Source organism: Tinamus guttatus, unplaced genomic scaffold, assembly GCF_059628265.1.
Source record: "Tinamus guttatus ecotype Peru unplaced genomic scaffold, ASM5962826v1 Tinamus_guttatus_pri_ptg000470l, whole genome shotgun sequence".
Lineage (NCBI taxonomy): Eukaryota > Metazoa > Chordata > Aves > Tinamiformes > Tinamidae > Tinamus > Tinamus guttatus.
The window spans coordinates 1,036,901-1,058,099 of NW_028289004.1; the positions used below are offsets into that span (position 1 = coordinate 1,036,901).

General features: G+C 37.9%; 1 protein-coding gene across 4 annotated transcripts in view; it reads left to right on the top strand.

The window, feature by feature from the left end:
- The window catches only part of CDKL5 (cyclin dependent kinase like 5), a 78,740-nt gene that overhangs the window by 28,448 nt on the left and 29,093 nt on the right, over positions 1-21,199 (top strand). For all 4 annotated transcript variants that reach the window (XM_088532727.1, XM_088532730.1, XM_088532728.1 and 1 more), the window contains exons 5-9: positions 2,087-2,207; positions 3,415-3,474; positions 9,218-9,308; positions 13,514-13,703; positions 19,039-19,119. In XM_088532727.1, coding sequence (XP_088388853.1) covers positions 2,087-2,207; positions 3,415-3,474; positions 9,218-9,308; positions 13,514-13,703; positions 19,039-19,119 — 543 coding nt within the window. The remainder of the gene's footprint in view (positions 1-2,086; positions 2,208-3,414; positions 3,475-9,217; positions 9,309-13,513; positions 13,704-19,038; positions 19,120-21,199) is intronic.

Genomic DNA, 21,199 nt, shown 5'->3' on the forward strand with positions numbered 1-21,199 from the left:
CTCAAAGGCTGCAGTATGCTAGTTTTATTTAGTCAGTTTTCCCTTATGTGTAAAGATATCTCACCTTATATATATGGTGTCTCTTCTCAGTTTATAATTAATTGTGTGCTTTCATTGCATAATGTGAGGTTACCTCTGCTATGACATGGCCTGGCAGAAATTAGGTGTGTGTTGCACCAGCAGATCAGGAACTTCCAATGTGGTACATCTTGCTTGGCTCTAGTATCCAAACCTTGTCTTGCTCTACCTGTGTTTCCTGTGGTTCATCCAGACTCATGAAATGTCTTTGATCACATACAAGCTGGAAGATAAGTTTAATTTTGTCTTATCATTGACTTGGCTGAACTTACTCTAGCAGTGGTTTTGGAAGATCAGCATGAGAAAAAGCATTTAACTGATTGAATAAGACCATATTTTAAAAATTGGTTAATATTTTTGCATAAATGGAACAGACTGCTATACCTAACATTATTTGCATCAGATAAAAGAATGTAATGCTAAACATAGCTATTACATATAGCCTGTGAGCATAGTATCATTTCTGTTTCAGTGGTAACTTATAATTTCAGTTAAACTTCATGGTCTATGAATATTTCTCATTTTCAGGTGTGTAAAGTAGTTTCTTTATAGATACCTTTTAAGACCAGGATAATTTATGTGCTGATGAATGAGGAATAGTAAAATGAATTAAATAAAATGTGGCATAGTAGGTTAGTTTTTGTTTTAACTGATTATGAGTGCCTTTTGTCCTTCAAGGAATTTTAACTCTGCAATACCCAAATCCTGATTACTTAAATTTACATTTAGTCTAATCTCCTTTATCCATCATCCCCTTAGTTAATGTCTTTGCATAGGATTATGCCTTGCTATGTTGTTTTTACTATTCTGGTTCATATTTATAGTACTAATTTCTTGACTAATTTATCCAAAAGTACAGGTCTCGGTACCGAAATGAATCTAAATAAAATCAATGTGATACATAGTTTGTTAACAGAAAATGTATTTCTGAGGAAACTTGCACTCAGATACATAAATTTCAGTATAGATTCTCAGACTGCAAAATATGATCTTTTTTTTTTTGAAATATTAGCAAAGACTCCATTTGTTTTGTATCATGCTTGTGTTCATTAAAATATTATAGAAGAAAAAATCAGAAATATATTATGGAGTTAAATGTTTGTCAGAGGTGAGGTAAACATAAAATAGATTTAAAAATCTGTATAAATGCCCTGATTCAGAATTGTACTGTGTAAAACAATATAGCCAAAATACTTATTTTTATCTCAGAATTCAGCATATAAGGCTCTCTTATGCCTTCAAGTGGGCTGTTGCCATGCAGTATTCAATTAGGATTTAGAGTAGGCTAAACCCCATTCTGCTTCTAAGTGTGCAAAATTGGAGACATTTGCTAGCATAATGGAAATCTAAAGGTCCTTTGAAGAGGAAATTTATCAGTGCAAAAAGTTAAATTAGTGTTTTTTTTTCCCTATGTCTGTACAGTCTGTACATAACATAGTTGGCATGGACACAATTAATGTAGCACAAATATATCTAAGCTGGATATATCTGATATAAAAAGATTCAAGTTACTTATACAAATTTATGCCCATTTGAGGCATTTTTATATATGTATTGTTTCATTCACACTGATGGGCTTTTGTCCTGCTATATGAAAGCAGCAGAACTAAGAAGATTGTATGTTAAAGCATAGTAGGATTATTACAAAATGCTGTTCTCTGCAATATTTTCCATACAGCAACACTGAACTGGAGTTTCTGTTTAAGCAATCTCTTGTAAGTAAATGATTTTTAGAAGTTTTAGTCTAAGTGATGACAGATTTTTAAGGTCTTAGAGTATGCCTGTGTTCATCTTTAAGGAACATTGTCTTCACAAGTGCTTTCTCTAGAACAAAACCAGCTAGGAGCATGTGTATAGTTAAAATACACTCCTTGAGTGTTAAACTGTTGTTTTTTCTTTTATAGTTAGACTCACTGGCATATGTAGGTTGCTTTAGTATGTTGAAGACGTGTTAATCTGGCTACTACTGTATATGTTTTTTTAAATAATATGTCTTTTAAACACTTAGAATATGCTTGAATTGCTAGAAGAAATGCCAAATGGAGTTCCACCAGAAAAAGTGAAAAGCTATATATACCAGCTAATTAAAGCAATTCACTGGTGTCATAAGAATGATATTGTTCATAGAGGTAAGTTTATAGTTTTACGTGTAGAAGAGAACCCCCAGTAGGAATTTACTATAGGGAAATATGCTATAGCTTGAATTAATTTGCATTGATATAAATATAAGTACATATTGTTAGGAAAAAAGAATATGAATTTGGTTGAGGCGCGACAAGCTCAAGGTTGCTTTAAAATAAGGTTTGTATGTAGATAAAGATTGTTATCCACTGGTGTCTTTGGTATATAAGTAGAGATTGTTTCATATGACAATGAGGCAAAGATACACCATAAGGAAACGGAGCTGTTTAAACATTGCATGGTTCAATCATTTCACTTTGAACCTTATAATAAAATATTAGAACAGTAATGCGGAGCTTAAGCTTGGTCATCTGCACTTACCTTCTGTATAAGACAGTACCTCCAAACACTAATGGATTCAGTTCTTTCCTCCTCAGTTTCAAGCACTTGTAATACGTGCTTTGACATGTGAGTTTAACCAGTTTTATTTATATTTATTATATTAATGTTGTGTTTATTATATTCATTTATATTATCCTGATTTAGTAAAATCTGATTTTGCTTTATGTCTTTGCAAAAGTAACATGTCTAATGTACATGAGCTTTCATCTATTGAAAACATTCCAGTGTACTGTTGGTATTTGAGTTTGATCAAACATGGGCAAGAATCTGTAAATATTTTGAGGAATGTGGTTTGAAGAAATATAGCTTATAAAATACTATAGCATTAATTTAAATTAATGCTTCAAATTAAAGCATTAAAGAAAAATAAACAGGCTTGAGAAATTTGAAGAAACAGCAAGAGGTGCACAAGGAGGTCATCATAACACCAAAGGTAATGAGTGCACACACTTAGTGCTTTGCTGCTTACCTAGATAATTAAATAGGGTTTTGTTTATTACTTTGCCAAATGCTGTATTCTGCATATTGCTTTGATGTCCAGGAATAAAAGAGGTGTAAGCACCTCTTTTATCTTCCTTTATTTTGTTGGGAAACTACTTAAAAGACATTATAGGAAATGGCTGTTCTGTGTGTTCACAAGCATCATCATTTGAAGCCTAGTGATATTTCTTTCAGCAGTTTCTTTTTAATGCTTTGTTTATAATTGTTTGAACATAATAAACTTGGTGAAGAATATATTTAAAATTAAAAAGAGTAGATAACAGCTATCTCTCTCTTTTTTTTTTCTTTCTCTCTATTATTTTGATATGCCAGATATAAAACCAGAGAATCTCTTAATAAGCCACAATGATGTTCTGAAGTTGTGCGACTTTGGTAAGTCCAATAGCTGGATGTATGTTTGTTTCATGTTTCTTTATTTCTTTGTTGTTGTTGTTGTTGTTTTCCTTTAAAAGAAATTCTCAGTGTGGTCTTTGCATGCTTCATTCTTATGAGAGTTGCTTTATGAGAGTTTACTGCTTTATTCTTATGAGAGTTACACAGCGGGTACCACTTAAATTCACTTTAGCTCTCGGAATTGACTACTCCTTCAGATTTGTTGCTTTAATTTGTGACATCTCTGAGCTATACAGTGCATATCTTGTGAAATACCAGTGTTAATACGGCCATTCTAATCACGTGTAACTTCTTCCTATATTCTACAAGGTTTTAATAGCACTGTTATTGGCACTTAGTTAAAAAAAACTTAGATGCTAAATCAATTAGAAGACTAGCAGAACTGTAGATTTATCTGTAGATAAAGTGTCCTTTTTGTGTGATCCTTAAAAATGGCTTTTATGGACTGTTATGTTTGTCCTCCTTTGTATATTTCAATTTGTATTATTGCGTTAATTAAGGAATAACGTGTGATCGTATGATTAATGACTGAATGGTTGGAGAATAAAGTCAGAATTGTCTACGCAATGTTAAGTCTGTCATTTGCTGACATACCAATGCCTGTTTAATGCCACCTTTAAGGCTTGGAAGAATCAGACCCTAATCACAAGATAAACTGTTGTACCTATGTGATTAATCCTGAGAAGACAGCTGGGCAGAGTATACACCAACAACATGTATTTTGTTCTCAATGCTACATAAATACAGAAAAAATAAAAAGATACTATATCTAAAAGGCCTGCAGTTTGTGTTGGTAAATAAAGACCAATTCCAGAGTGCTGCACTGGGGCACTTTGCTGAGAGCTGTTTTCATGAAAGCTGTCATTTCAGACCGTGGCAATTTTGAATGAAATAAGGCACTGCTGGAAAAAATATAATAAATTGCAACATCTTATAGTAATGCAAAAAAAGGATGCTCATTTGCAGGCTGCATTTAATCCTGAACACGTTTTGGCCCAAACGTTAAGAAACAGTCACACTTCTAGAAAAGGCCTTGGCATTTTCAGTCCATATGCGTTCTGTGAAGAAAGCGGCCTTTTTCTGTGTGGTGTTAAGGGCTACAAAGCCCTAATGAAGTTTAACCGTGGGGCCGCAGGGGTCGAGGGTAGGTGTGTGGGCCCTCGCTGGTGCCCGCAGCCCTTTCCCGGGCGCCGTGTCCCTCCCCGGTCGCGCTGGGGCAGCCGTTTCCCCTCGGCCCTGACCTGGCACCGGAGGGGCTGCCCCTGCAGACCAGGGCCCTCGGGCACCTCCATGGTGGGCGCTGACCCCAGCCCCTGTGCAGAGCCTGCCCTTTCCCCTCTCATTCCTGCCATTTCCTCATCAGCCTTGTTTTTTTTGTTCCCAGAAAGTGATTTTCTCCTTTGGAGTCGATGCGTGCCATCAGCTAACAAATTTCTGTGTGCAAATTTGCCACAGCGTCCTTTGCACAAAGGAGCTTTACGGGGAAATATGCCAAACAAATGATGTGATCATGTTTTGGACAGCAGTTTTCTCAAGAAATGTTAAACAGTGATGAATTCCATCAGCAGTGTTGATGTTCTGTCTAGTTTGAGAGCTTGCTCATCTCATAAACTGTAGCCAGGTTTTCTTTCTGGTGCTGGAAAAGAAATTCAGTCATGGTGTCCTCCCAGCGCCCAGGAGAAGGAGGTCGATTAAGTTGGGAGAACTTGTGTTGCAATCACTGTTTACATAGGTTATTTAAACTTAGCTTCATGTTTCAGATTTGGTTAATTTAAAATACTAAGCATCTTCTAGAACTTAGGATCCATTATAATTTGTTAGCCTTACTGCTAATTGACATTGTTTTAAATAGCTTAAGTTACTACTGCAGATGTACCTCTCAGGGAATTAACCACACAAATTTCTTGCCCATATACAGTGGAGAGTATTATATGAAGGTTGACTTTCAGAATGATATAACACATGCTACCTGTCTACTCAACTTCATGTTTTGGAACATGGGTACTTGTCAGATATAATACCACATTCTTCATGTGATGACAACAAAGATAAAGAAAAATCTTTATGTCCATCTAAATGCAGATATTATGGTAACTACATGTTTCAGAATGAACACAGTGGACAAAACTCAAAAAGAAAGACTTAGAACTCAGACAAGTTCTTTATAGCCATTGTGGTGTGTTCTGTACATACCGTACTAGATAAAAATGAGTTTGAATGTGGTGCTTGCTTTGCACATGTTGTGTGGGTGTAATTTCTGCCAATAGAATTGGAAAAAGAGAACAGTACAAAATGCCGACTACAGCAGAGGCATCTGACTGTTATTGGAAATAGTTAGCATTTTGAGTCATGTGTATCCTGTGTCGACACCACTGCTTCAGAATTACTCGTTCTGCTAACAATTTCTTAATCTCTGTATGAAGTGTAAGCATAGAAATCATGAAACACAGGCCTGGAAAACAAGTCAGGAAATTCTCTCCTTCTTCCACCTACTCAGAGAAAGCATTAGGCATGTCTCTGTCATTCTTGACTGATGTTTCCTCGGTTTATTCTTTAAAATCTATCAATGGAGGTTCCATGGCATTGCTAGGTGCCTAGTTAAGTGCTTAAATTCCGTTATGTGAGAGTGCTTTGCTTTGTCTAACTTGTATTTGCCTTGCTTCTCTAAGAAACTGATAATCTTCTCAACTCATTTTTCCCCTCACACCTTTTTTCTTGGTGTCTCTCCTACCCTGCTAGGAGTTTCTTCCAGTGCTTTTTTGAAATCTATTGTTTTATTTTCATAGACTCATAGAATCGTTATGCTTGGAAAAGGTGTTCAAGATCAAGTCCAACCATAAACCCATCCCCACCCTGCCTGCTAGACCATGTTCATCTACACGTTTCTTGAACACTGCCAGCGACGGGGACTCCACCACTTCCTTGGACAGCCTGGTCCAAGGCTTCACCACTCTTCCTTTGTAGAAATTCTTCCTAATATCTAACCTGAACCTCCCCTGGTGCAATTTGCAACCATTTCCTCCTGTCCTAATTCTGTCTGTTCTTCTGTCCATACATCCTGATGCAATCTGAAAACTCATTTTTAAAATTGTTCTGTGCTAAATCTCCTTTCATCTTCATTTTCTGATCTAGTTCTTTACTGCTGCTTCTAGTTCAGTCTAGTCTTCTCCCTAGGTATCTCCTTTTATTTTCTTATCTAAAAATTGTTTCCACCACCTCAGCACAACTCAGAGGAAGGAGCCATAGTGCCCTAAGCTAGTTCTGCCACTGTAGTAAAAAAAAACTAATAGTATCCTTAGAAAACGTGTTACGCTTCCTTGAAATATGGGTTCTGTCCATCATCTTTCAGCAGAGCAACATAGAATCAAAGCAGTAGTAAAATGATTTCCTACATTACCTGGCAAAATACATATCACAGTGAAGCCTATGATAATATTTTTCTTTCTGTCTTGCAGTGTCAAATCCATGCTGCGCTTCATTGCTAAAGGCCGCGGGGGCTAATCCTTGGTGGGGCTGCAGTAGCTGCTGCTACTCGCTGGCATGATCCGTAGGTCCTGCTTGCGGCCAAGTCCCAGTGCCCTGGCCGAGGGAGGATGCATCCTGGCTCCTGTTGATATGGCAGGGGCAGATTTACGTGGCTTAGCGCAGCCAGGCTGCTGTGGGGCGCTCATTTGGGCTTTAGCTTTTGCTCTTTCCTCATTCAGTTTGGACCTTCCCACTCTTTGCTTTGGCTATCCACTTTCTCCTGGTTATTTTCATCCCCTGCCTCCTCTAAAGAGATGAGTGAAAGATTTACTTCACTGACAAGATTAATCAGATGGGTCATGTAATTTGAAACAGAAGCAGAAGTACCTAAGCATTTCTAAATATAGTAATGTTTATAATCCCGATGTTAATCTTCAGTAATTAAAAAAAAAAATCCTTTCAAGCTTTTCTCTATCAGCATCAGTGAAGTTCAGTAGAACTTTATGGGGACAGGATAAAATTACTGTTATTTAGGGAATAATAGGGAAATATCTGTTTCTCTTAGTGATCTAGAAGGCATGTACCTAACTCTTGAAGAAAGGGGTATCTTATTTATGAAAAGTAACAACAGTAACCTATGTCAGTACCCAATTTTCACTGCCTTCTTAAATCACTAGTCTATTAACAATCAAATCACTAGTCTATTAACAATCTCTGCATCTAAACTTTAACATCGAGAAAATTACTGTACCACAGGGGTCAGTGTGACTGGACTTATTCATGCTAAGCTGTAAAATGAGATCCACTTTCAGAATAAAATAATCAAAGCAACCTTTCAGCCCCAGTTGTGTAGGAAAAGTGTTCCTGGCAGTTTCTGCATAAGAACTTGGAAAGAAAGAAAAATGATTGTTACATTTAAGAAGCACTTACTGATTCTGAAAATGAAATTATGCCTGCAGGACTGTAGAATTTTTATTCTTTCTTTGTTACTTAAGAAATAATAGAAGGACTCCCAGTGATCTGATTGCAGTGAATTTTGGATCAAGTTTTAATGCAACATCGAAGTAAAAAGCATTTTAAAAATTTTGCTTCTGCAATTCAGCCCCCCAAATTTGTCTCGGTTTGAACTCCAGTAAGGAACATACACATGCAGAGTCTTGCTGCTGAGCTCTGTCTGACCTCAGTTTCACCTTATTATTAGTCATTTGAAAACAGCAGGATCTGTGATACTTTTCTAAAAATTCTGACAGCATCTACCCTCTGGTACTTCTAAGTGAAGAATCTAATAACATCATCCCTGTGGTGCTCAGCTTTATACGTTGAGAATAGAGGGAATGAAAAGAAAATCTAAATGATTCCTACTTCTGAATTTTCTAGTATGTGTCCTCTTTTCTGCATCGGTCTTCTAAGCTGTGACGCTGTAAGACAAAAGTCAGGTTCTGGTACAATTGTCAATAAGTAGATAATTGTGGGTTCTTAACAAAATGATATGAAGGAGCAAGTTATTTTAGAGTTCTGATTCCAAATTCATTGAGAGGCTTTCTTGGAATGTGATGCTAAAGCAGATGGGGAGCTTGCATCAGTGGCGTATGATATGTAGTTACACATTTTTTGTGTAATTTTTTTTGTGTGCGCATTTTTTGTTCACATTCCTGCCTTTTGTAGTTGTGGGGAAATGATCACGTTCATTGCCAAGTAAGGTGGACTGTGCTAGTTTCATCTGAAAGTAAAAATCAGAAGAGGAGGGTCCTTGGACAAGAATAACACAGTTTCTCAACCAATTGGAAAAAAAAATGAATGCCGTGTGATTGTAGTAGTCAGGATCAGTGATTGAAGTGTCTGCTCCCTGGGTATATGTTAAGTTTCCGTTGTTATGAATTGTCTTCTGCAAAAAGCAACTCACGATGAAATTTAGTGACTCTATTTCAATAGGCTCTGTGGCATCCTGACAAGTAACTTTTATCAGTCTGCTCCTATTATGGCAAAGCACCAGAAGCCATGGCAGAATGCCACCGTCTGAGGACAGTGCACAAGGAAGCTTGTCATTAAAGCAAGTGTACTCATGTTCAGTGTTAATCAATAAAGCCTCTGTTTCAGCAAACACTTGTGATCCCTGGAGACATCACTGTGCATTAGGGGATATAAACTGTTTCTGTTTAAATACGTGTGTGACCTCTTATTGCCAAAATCAGTAGTGGAATGCGTATTTATTGAAAATAGGGTGTAATTTTTCATGTTTGTTGTTTTAATTTTACAGGCTTTGCTCGTAATCTCTCAGAGGGAAGCAATGCTAACTATACAGAATATGTGGCTACAAGATGGTACCGCTCTCCTGAACTCTTGCTTGGGTAGGTGCAGGTTATAGAACAGCCATGACACATAAGTCTTGACTGATTCTTTACGTTTTGTACATTTTGTGAGATTTACTGGTGAGGGGCTGTATTTGACTTAAAAGTTTTTTTAAATCTACCCTTTAAGATATTTATGAAGTATTTTGGTTCGTTTCCATTAAGATGATATGAATCATTGATCATGATCTGTGCTGAAGTGGCACAAAAAGATGCTGCTAGCTTTTGTGGTAAGGAATTTATGGGAGGAGTCTTGTGAATCACTTTATTAAAGCACTGAACACCTGGTGTCATGCTACCTGTGCAAGCAGTAGTTGCATGAGCAGCTTCAGCCTGATGATTTAATTTTGCTCTTTTATAATCTGTAAAATGAGAGGTTTCCTATCTTGCAAGGCTAAATAGGTTTTCAAATATCATATGAATAAATTAGGACCCATAAGGGTAAAGGAAGGGACAGAAAACTGAAGTTTTGCTGCATGTGGTCTTTTCTATTACTATCTTTACTGTGCACTTCTTTCAAGTTTCTTGAGGAAAAAGCTCTGATACAATTCCTGTATGTATAACATATACATGCTTTCACATATATATTCTGGAAATAAAGGATTGGTGGACGGAGGTTGAGTCGAAGAGGTGCTTTAAGCCAAATGCTTCACGCTGCTAAGAAACAGGTCTTTAATTAACACTGACCTAGAAAATAGACGTTTCTTGAAATGGTAATGCATAAGATAATAATTACTCTGTCAATAAAGCCATCCCACTGCTTATGGAGCTCTGTTAATCAAATTGGTATGTATTTGCACTATTTAGATGCAGAATAGCATGTTAAAGTTACCTTTAATATCTCAAAGCTTAGTTTTTCATATTTTGGAGAAAAGTGATATTATTAAATATCCAAAAAGTACATATTTATTTTAACAACTTGGAAAAAGCATCAATAGTGGCCATTTTATTTGTACAGCATTTTAATATCTGTCTTTATTAATGATTAGCTTTTAAGAGGAAAGACATACACAAAAACTTGTCATATGCTATATTAATCTCATTTGAAATTCTCAAAACTCTTTTGTTAACACAAGGAAATTTATCAGGAATCATGGGTGCATATAATTGATTCAATTTATCTCTCTTAACTGGTAGAAAAGGGGAGGTAGATGTATTTAATGACTTCAGTGTTGTTGGCGTACTTTTTAATGCCAAGTTTTTCTGGCACAAGTAACATCTGTTTCTTGGCAATCCTGTTTGACTTTCCAGAAGCTCCTCTTGCTCATTTTCCCTCCCCCTTGTATTTTACCAAATCTTTATAAGCATCTATGATTTGGAAGTCTTCCCAGGATTATTAAATATTTGTGTTTTACCAAGCACTTCTTGACTTTTTCAAACTTCGAGTTGTGTCCCACAGAAGATTCTGTGTTGCGATAGAGACATTCGAAAACTTGCATTTCTTATGAGGAAAGAAATAGTTGCCCAATTATTCACAGAGCATCCAAAATACGCTCGCATTGGAGAGCCTCAGGTGACAGCTGTGGAGTCTGCTTTGTTTATTAAGGATTTCTAAATACCAGGAGATTTTAAAGCATACTAATTTACTAGTCACATTTGGGCAAGCATAAATTATAGTACTTTTGATTTGTGGTCTTTGTAGCATGCAGGGATGAATTATTTCACTAATCCAACCACAACATTCTTGCATTGTTTTCCTTTTGTGGTCTGAGAAGACTGATCTTTACAGTGAGTAGAACGGAAGATTTGAACATGCCTTCCCAAACAGAGTATTTTCTACTTAGCTGTTGTAAGAAGTGGACAGTGCTATTGTTTTGACTACAGAGCATACAGTGGAAGCTTCCTTAAACTACAGCTCACCTTCTTTGATTCCAGTGAGCGAAGAAGGGTGCTGGTCCCTGCCTTAGTTGGCTTTGGCCCATTCCTCAGTGCTAGCCCTAGCTTGGTCTCCAGGTCCCAGCTGCAGCAATCTGCCTTTTTCCCGCTCCACATGTCACCATAGAGGAGCCAGCCTGTTCAAAGGCTTGCTAATAAAGCTGTGATTATCTTTCTCAGTATTGTTAAAAGAGTAACTGTTTCTTAGTTGCACTTTCAGAAATTGCTTTGCTTTCAGGCACAGATTTGTTTTAGAAACAGATCTTTGGCTTTGGGGTGTGTGTGTGTGTGTGTGTTGCATTTGCAACTGGTCCAGCTTGTCCTTCCTTGGCTCTGGTCTCAGACCTGACCTAATGGGTGGATTAGACTAGCAAAATCGCAGCAAGAAAGAAAGAACATTTAGTCTTTCAGCAAATCCTCGGTTAGTCGTTGTTCCAGATTGCTAAAAGGAATTAATGGCCTACAAAGCCATTGTCCTTGTAATACTTCAGGAGTTTCGGCAGCCTTTGCTTTGCTGGTTTTGGTTTGTTGTCAGTACTTTATTCCAGTGGGGCCAGTTTTGATTTTTGTGGTCGTTCTGTTTGTGAAAGGATTGCAGCATCTCATGGCAGAGGCTGAAAGGCAAGCAGTTCTTGAAATTTTGGCATCCCACATCAGCTTTTCCTAGCTGCCCACGCACTTCAGTGTGCCTCTAATTTTCCTCAGGCTTTTGTCCAGCTGGAATCTAGCTTTCTTACCTTAACCTGAGCAGCTAATCATCAGGGTTTCAGAGTCCCTTGGACATGTGCCCTCCCTGTAGAGACATAACTGATCCTAAGTAACCAACAGGGAAAAGGCAGGTTCTTTTCCTTATCTAAGGATGTTCTGTCACTGGACATATTTTAACTATCAGCGCAGAGAAGAAGCAAGGAGGATATATTTTGGATTAGATTTGTCACCTGCAACTCCAGGTATTGCCACATTCCTTAAATAAGCAGGTCAGCTGTAATCTTAGAATCTCTTGAAATAGAGGTCGAGTGCAAGTTTCAAAAAGAGAATCAATAAAGTATACTTTCTATTCACCCTTTGTTCCAGTCTTTATTCTTTTTATATTCTTTTCCTTTGACCTCAGAAGAATTCTCTCATAATTCTGCTCAAAACCTAAACATCCAAAAACAATTCTAAAAAAAAATTTGGAATAAGTTGAATGTTTACAAAACAATTAAAATCCAGCAAGCAAGAACTTGGGCATAAGGACAATGAATTGTTTTGGTCTGCAGCAGGAGCGCTTAAAAGCCAAAAATATGTAATTCGTTAGCTGGGTGACTGAGGTGTGCTGCTAAAAGAACACCCCAAGGGACGGACCCTTAGAGTGAAAATCAGAAATGGTCTGAGAGCTTCTGTGCTTCTTCAGCGTTCGTGTCTCTGGGTTGAATGTTGCAAGAGTCTATCACATTCTTCTTTTCATATAGATTTCCACTGTCTGTATTCCAGTTTTCTACCCTACCTACCCCACAAACCATCCTCAAGCCTGTAATCTCTCCTGACTGCAGCAATCCATAGGGCACATGCTTCCATACTGTCCCCTCAAGAAAAGCTGGCATAGCCTTTTCCAGTGTTAACATTCTCACCACTTAGTTAAAACTATTTCAAACAAGGTTCCCTCCACCTCCTACTCACTGCTGACCTAGCAGCTTTCATCAGCAGTAGGTTGAAATACCAAATGCCATTTTTCCCCAACGGTACCTGCATTCGCAAAGAGCACCATTGACATTTCTGCTCGAAGTCCCACCTCATAGCTTTGCTCTAGCAGAAGAATTATCTGTTTTTGATTCTTTAATTGTGTTTCGACCTGTGTTGCTCAACTCATGATGAGTTTCAGAGGCATTCTCTTTTCTCTGTGATTAAAATTCCACTGGATGAATGCTGAGTGCTGTTCTCTCTCCATCACCAAATTCAGTATGCTGGTCCACCTGTTAAGCACAGTGGAAAAATAAATGCAATACAGAAATACGCTGTCATCAGCCCCTGGTGAGAACGGAAGTTTATGTTAAAGTGATAATTCTTTCTCAATCAAAAAAAGACATTCTTGCAAGTAAGTTTTCACAGGCGTTATACAAATCCCAGGGGGTAATTGAGAATTCCAGCCCTGCCTTTCCAAACAGAAATACATCAGGTAGTCCAAGGCAGAAAGAGAGGACTTTGTATTTGAGGGCTGTCCTTTGATGCTCAAATGTATTTCTCTGCGTTGCAGGTAGGCAGGCCCTAGAAAGCACGGCCGATAAACAGGGGCAGCTCAGCGCGCAGCCGGGGCGCGGGCGGGTGGGCCACTCGGTGCGTTTGCCTTGCAGAGCCCCCTACGGAAAGGCCGTGGACATGTGGTCGGTGGGCTGCATCCTGGGCGAGCTGAGCGACGGGCAGCCCTTGTTCCCCGGCGAGAGCGAGATTGACCAGCTCTTCACCATCCAGAAGGTGCTGGGCCCCCTGCCAGCCGAGCAGATGAAGCTCTTCTACAGCAACCCTCGCTTCCACGGCTTGCGGGTAAGGGAGCTGCCTGCGCTCTGCACTTGCTTCACACCGCGTTTGCGCTCTTGTCGTTGATTCCGTGAAGGCTGCTTTGTAAATAGGCTATTAAGAATTACAAGTGCCTTAGAATGTAAAGTAGAATTCTGGTTACACCAGTATTGAGTTGTGTAAATTCGTTTATTTTACTGTTAAAAGTGGATTATAAATTTACTTTCATTTTGTGAAATTTTTCGCGTGCAGGTTAGCATTTATACCCAGCTTAGCATTGCTCCACCGCTGGAGTGTAGTGGCATAACTGTGTCTGGACTGGAGTGAAAAATCCCTGCTCTCTGAGGCTGCTGTGCCAGCAGTTTGGGCCAAGGGTGCTGCTACGGTGACAGAAGAGCTTCCTGCCACATGGCTTACATTGCTGCGGGCAGTGGCATAAGCTACGTGCTGGAGAAAAGAGTCGTTGCCCACGGGTATCCTGCATTGGCAGAGACTCACCAGTGTGTTGAAACTGGTCAGTTTGGGATGTAGAGCCCAAATGCTGTATATAAGTAATGACTTTGCTGTCTTTTAATAACTCCTGGTCAGTTATTGTAGGGTGACTTTTTGATCTTGATAAATGACCTGAAGTTGCTAATGTAAAATCCAATAAAGAGACACATAACTATTACATCTGAAAATTAAATATTTACATCTGAAAATAGAAAAAAAATGCTAACATAGATGAGGCAGGAGTGCTGTTGGATTATCCATCACAATCTAAATGCATACAGCATAATAATGTTTTAGAAGAAGCTGTCCAGTTTTAAACATGATGTAGAGAATATGCTGAAAAAAAGTACATAGAGATTTTAAAGCTCTACAGGTAAAAGCTTTTAAGTTTTACCCTGTAAAAGAGAAAACCAAGACAGGCAAGGACAAAAGAAAGGGGATATCGTTGTCTTAAAATGTGCTAAAGGTTGCCATAAACTGGGTTTAGGTAATGATGGTAAAAAGAGTAGGAGTTGGCTTAATGTGTTAATTAATTTAGCTACAAGGTTAGGTAATCCTTAAGCGTTTTTGATCATGTTTGTAGAACACCTGTCAGTGGAGGTTTTTTAAAAATAGTTTAGATGCGATACTGTTTTAAAGTAGTGGGTGAGACCGTATTCTCTATTCTAATGGAAAGTAAATTTACTTAATTGAAGTCTGAATAATGGTTTAAATATGAAAAATACTACCAAATGTTGTTACAAAATGGTATTCATTAATTAATTCACGGGATCCCTTTTTTCCATGCCAGAAGACAGGATTAAAAGAGTTACTCTGAACGTAGTTTAGTACTTAATATTACAAGATGTTCTGATGCTTCTGATAGAAGACATGCTATATATGCTGTGGTCATGCAAATGTTGTTTACAAGCTGGATCCCTCATTGGCTTTTCTCCAGGTAGAAACCAGCCCACAATGTTGAATTGTTTATCCCTAAGTTTATCTCCAAACTTCTTGAATCCCTACCTTACCATTACTGTGATTACTAGCCTATTGTGGTATGGGATTTTAACATTTCTAATTCAAATACTGTGGCACCACATATGCGTATATACGTGGTATATATACATATATATATATATATACATATGTGTATATATACATATATATATATATATGTATATATCCAGAATAATGTTGGCATACTTTTCCCTCCTTTCTCATTTTTCCGTAAGTGCGTATTTCCCTTCTGCTGAGGATTAGGGAATATGTGGTGGTCCTGCTTTGTGTCCTTTTTTTGGCAGAGAGCATCTCCCTGCATTTTGAAGACTCAAGGACAAAATAATACAGGATTAAAAAGTATTAACAGGCTCATACCAGTATGGAAAATATACCTAGTAGTGTAGAATTGTAAATATTATTGCACAAATATAAGGTAAGTAAACTGGTGAATCCAAACCATCCCAGTAGCTAGCAATTTCAGAGAACAGCTTTCTATGGCTTTAGCACATTTTCACATTTGCCTTATTATTCCAGATGTACAATCTTCTTTATAATGGTCATTCTGCACAGAGACAAAAATGTTACCCTCTTGGATAAGTGAAGGAGGATAAAAGGAGCTTGATAAAAAGGGTTAAATGGTTTGGGTTTGTTTAGAGTATTTCACTTCCAACAAGTTACAGCATCTACTGAATACCTGCTTGCCGCACGCCAGCGGTGGAAGACACGTGGAAAGCCTGCCTCGCTTCAGATGCTGCCTGAGATCAATATAGCCATTCTGAACTTGCAAAATAGCTCACTCACTGCTAAACCACTTTAAAAAGATGCAAAGTAAAAAGAAGGCTAAGTAGCACAGAAACTGTGGAGGAGTAAGCATATCCAAACTAATCTGCTTGCATTTTCCCTCCAAGCTCACATAATGTAATTTATGAGCAGTAAGGGCAGCGCACACAGTGGCAAGTGACTCATGATAGTGAATCTAGCTCTTCCACATGTGCTAATAGTGCACATGGAAAGCATTCAACTTCAATAATCAGCATCTTTTGGAAATGAGTCTTTGTACTGGGTTGCTCTTTAAAGCATAGGTCTGAAGCAAGTATTTGGCGTAAGGAAGGTGTGTGTGTACACATATGTATCCAGCTGTAGGGAAAGCTCCTTAGATGGGAGAGTTGGGAAGATGTGGAAGATGTGAGTGAGAACAGGTAACACTAATGTGCTAAAGATCTGTGCTGCTTCCTGCTCCTTGACTCTTCAGTCCAAGCGCATAGCAAATGTCCACTTACAATGTTTTTCTTCATATTTGTCATTTTTCTTTTGTCTGTTTTTGTAACTGACCCGAATTTTCTTCTTTTCTTCTATTTTCAGCTAGCTTAAATATAGCTCAGTGTTTTATGCGGGTATATTTTATGTATGACTGAAGCCCATTTGAACACACCGTAATGGCTTTTATGCACTGGGGTAAAACACGAGTGCCAGGAGACAAGGATGCTGCATGTTCCCTGTTGTCAGTGTTTTTGCTTTCATGTCTTAGCTCAAGAGGATTTTTTAGAAAATACATAGTTAGAATATTGATGGGATCAAAGTAGGCCACAATGAAGTACTTGTGCCTGTTATGCAAATCTGCACAACTCTGGGAACTGTAAACAAAGTGCCTGGCTGCATTGCTCTTTTTCCACACACACACACACAACCCCCCCCAAAAAAGTGTATTTCTTTTGTTGTGAAAAACAATTTTAAGGACTCTATATTCCATTCAAGGGCTTGTCATAGTGCATTCATCTCCAAATATTTGCTGATATCTAGATGGATAAAATACAGCTAACAGGATTCGTCATGTGCTACTAAAGAGATTATTATGAACTTCTTAATCTCACTTGTATAACTTTGGATAAACTGATTAATGTTGAGAGGTTCTTTTTTTCTTTTTTTCCTTTTTTTGCATCTTTATCTTTTCTTTATTTATTTCCTCTTCCCTTTTTTATTTTCCTTTTTTTCTTTTTTTTTTCACTCTCAAAAAAAGATGCTCTAGTATTGAAATGCTCAATTTTCCCTAAAATCAGTATCGGTTAAGATTTTTTTACTTTAGTAAAGTTTACTTTAGTAAAGTTTACTTTACTTTACTTTAAACTAAATACTCTCAGTATTCCAAGCCTTAATTTCTAATTCTGAACACTGACATACATATTTAGCTTTTAAGTTTCAAGTTACCTCACTGAAATCAGTTTATCTGTTTTGTCTGTGAGGTCAACGCCTGGCATGCCCTGGGCATCTTTGTTGTCTTTTCAAATAGTTGTACTTGGCGTTGTGGCATAGCGATGAAGTGTTGAGCAAATTTTCATTCATTCAATTAAAAGAAAAGGTTCCCTTTTCATTTCGTTTGTCTATTGGGCTTGTTTACACACCAAGCAAGATCAGTTGGTGGCAAACCCCAGTAACCTGGCAAAGCTCAGATCGATAATATGCAGGCTGCTCTGCATATGTTGACATCCTGTGCTGGTTGAGCTGCTGTCTTGTCTTTGCAACTTAGAGGGCTTCTCAGATCGGTTCTTCTAAATCAGTGGTGTATCTAAGTCTGCTTGTTTTTTTTTTTTCTGGCTTCTCATATCAATATACCAATAAGTTTGTTCTTTCTTCTCTTTATGCTGCTTATTTCACCACTGCTGTTACTTACAGAGTCTTTAATCTGAGTCAAATGCTGAGGCCGTTGACCAGAGATTTGTGACCTAGTGATTGAGTACCTAACTTAAACAGGGGAGATTTAAAAAAAAAAAAAAAAAAAACCTCTTCATTTACCTATCTAACTAAAAAAAGAAAGTATTTTGCACGATAGATTTGCTGAATATTTGTGTAACCGCTATCAAAGCTCCAAGTGGTTTACATTATAATGCCCTACATTGTTGGGAATGATTGCACTAATATTGCCATGAGGAATGCAGTCATTCAAACTTAGGGAAGGATGCAGCTGCAGAAATATACACTGTACTTAACAACATTCATTTAGTTTTCTGCAACTCTGCTTGTTCTGACTATTCAACAAATTACTGAAAACTATAATGTTTTAAAACATTATTGTTATGTCCTTCTTTGGAATGTTCAGATTTTTTTATGTATTGGTAAAGATGTGGCAAGCCTTCATAACCTCTAAAGATAGTAATTAGAAAATAAAAACAATTTTTTTTCCTTCTTCAAATCATGCCTGCTTGTTGTCTTTACAGACAGTTAGGCCTCGTTTCCAATACTGCCTTCATCTGGCTTAGTCAAGACTGTAGCTGACAAAGATGCCCTGTAGCAGTGTGTAGTAATTCCCGTGGTGTTGCCAGTTCTTACTGCAGCCTGACCAAAGAAGCAATGCTGAACATTAAATCTCTGCATAGTTGCCCTGCGGTTTTCCTGAAGTTTTTCTCTAAAGCATTTTGGAGTTGTTGGTTAATCTTTGATATGTAGTTAATACATATGAAAGTACATGTACAATGTACAACAATGAAGTTATCTCAAAGCTATTTTTAATCTTCCTTTGGGGGAAGAATATTACTTACATTAATTCTTGATCTATTTTAAACCACCCACTCTTTGTCAGTCCTAATGCCACAAATATATTTATAAATCTAACTTGATTATTTTTCATTTGTGAGAAATTCTGCTGACTAGCCTACTAACAAAGAATACTTTCCTTGCTGGAGTAGATGCATTCTGGTACTTTGGGTATTTATGTTTCACCGCAATGTTTTGTAATGTTTCAGAAAGCACTGTGACTTTTAGCACATAAGGTTCCACATGATTCCCATTAAGTTACATGCGTTTACTCACTGTATAGTTTCTGTCTTTTGAAAGATTATATTGATATAGGTCTCATTTACCTTCTCAGCATACTTATGCTAAATTACTTTTACAGTTCCCTGCAGTTAATCATCCACAGTCTTTGGAGAGAAGATACTTAGGAATTTTAAGTGGTGTGTTACTTGACCTTATGAAGGTAGGAAAATGTATTTCTTTTCTTCCTGTAACGTATAGGGAAATATGTGTTTTATCTTTGTTTCCTAATATAATACATTTTAAAAGTATTTTTGCACTTCATTTTAGGCTATTTTGATATTGTTGCTGTTCGTAGCAAGGATTTGGTATTTCCAAGAAACAAACATACCCTTTGCAAAAGCCAAGGAAAGTCTGTTCAAATTTGTTTGATTTGATACACAAGGTATATTCCAAACAAAAGAGTGACCAGCATTTGCACCAGCATGCATGGACACTGATGAGCATTCACATGCAAAGGTTACTTCAGTAATGCTGCAGCGTGAGTGCTCAACCTGTGATAAATTTAGGTAAATCCAGGTTGAAAGAAGATCATGCTAAACTGAGGAATTGTGCATTTGTTGCTGCATACGCAGGAGGGTATGGACAGTTGTCAGAGATGAAGTTGATGCACAGTAATTTGTTTATATGTCTGAGCTCTTAATCTGCTGTCTGCTGTTTACCCCTACACAGCCCGTATGTTAGATTGTTCTCCAGTCCTGTTTTGGAACAAGTCAGCTAGTTCCCTGTGGTCACCCTAGGATATGATTCTGGGGTGGTTTCCTGCAGGTCATCTGGACCTGTCTCTTTCCAAAAAGGTCCCATACTGTGAAATATTCTGCTGCTCATTGGTGCCGTATTCCTGGGTATGCAGTGCACTCTCTGCACTGTGCTATAAAAACGTGGCACTGGTAAGCTGCAGCATAAGCCTCCCATTATTTCAGCCCCACTAAGCTGAAGAAACATCGCAATAACAGAAATTACATTTTTAGAGTCACAGTGGTGCCATCCAAGAGTTAGAGGCAAGCTGGGACAGATACGATGAAGTGCAGATAGGGCTAATCAACTCGGAATGAATTGTGTGATCCCAAATCAATCTGTGCCACTTGTCTTGGATACCAGAAGCCATCTCTTTGAGGGTATACTTGGCTTTTTACTTGACTTTAAAGGTATTGATGTAATTGGTAGAAATCCACCAAACTTGTTCCTGGGTTTTGTTTAACACAATCAGTGTTCAAATGACTTTCATTTGTTCTCCATTCCTTATAAAAAAGACTCAGCACAGCTTTTTGCCTTGGCTTCATGTAGCCTGCAAATTTAGGCTCCTTGGGTATATGTGATTGCTTGTTAGAGCATTCTCCTCAGTTCTGTAGTTCACAGAAAACAGCTTTTTCTTGGCATTGTAGATAACTGTAGCTCAAGCTTTAGTTGAGCATATATGCAGAGCAGTTTCAAGATTGTTCTTCAGACCATTGTTAGGCGTGCTTGGGTTATCTTTTTTCTTTGTTTTGTCATATAGCATTTGTGTTACACTTCAGGTCTTTTAGGTTCTTTTGCTGCATTACAAAAGTTATGAAAGTTGCAAAATGAAGAGCTTGAATGTTAAAGAACACAGGTTTCCAAATAATTCCATTCCGCTTTTGTTGAAGTAATTTTTAGTATTTCAGGGCTTCTATACAGGGGACGTTTGTGTGTTTAACCTCTATTATTCATTTCAAAAGTTGGAAAGTTGCTAAAGATTGAGCAAAACACTACAAGAAGAGAAGAGATGTGTGGTTAATTTGGATGCTGTGAATGCTGCACATACTTTTCTCTGTGCCTGTCTTGTCTCCAGACACGGGCAATCTGGCACATGCCCGCACTTAGTGTGTTCCTCATTATCTGCATTCCCAGGAATCTCGGGTCTGATTACTAGATTACTGAGTACGCTGAGCTTCAACTTATGCTGAATTCAGCTGAATCTATGAGTTCTTGGTCTGTCTCTAAAGAGGGCATTTGTGGTCTAGAGGAATGAAGAGGCATCCATGTTGAGTAAACCTGAATTTTACTCTTCTAGACTAGAGACGTCTGGTTCCATGGTTTTCCATGCACCCTTCCTCCCCTCTGCTCCCCAAACCACGCTGTTACACAACCGTGCATTTGGGAGTTTAGGAGCAAACTTTGCATGTGACAGCTTGGGAAACAAGACATTGAATATTTCAGCCTTTTCCATATCACCTGTAATTTGCTCATCTCCCCTATTCACCAATGTATTTTCTCTAAAT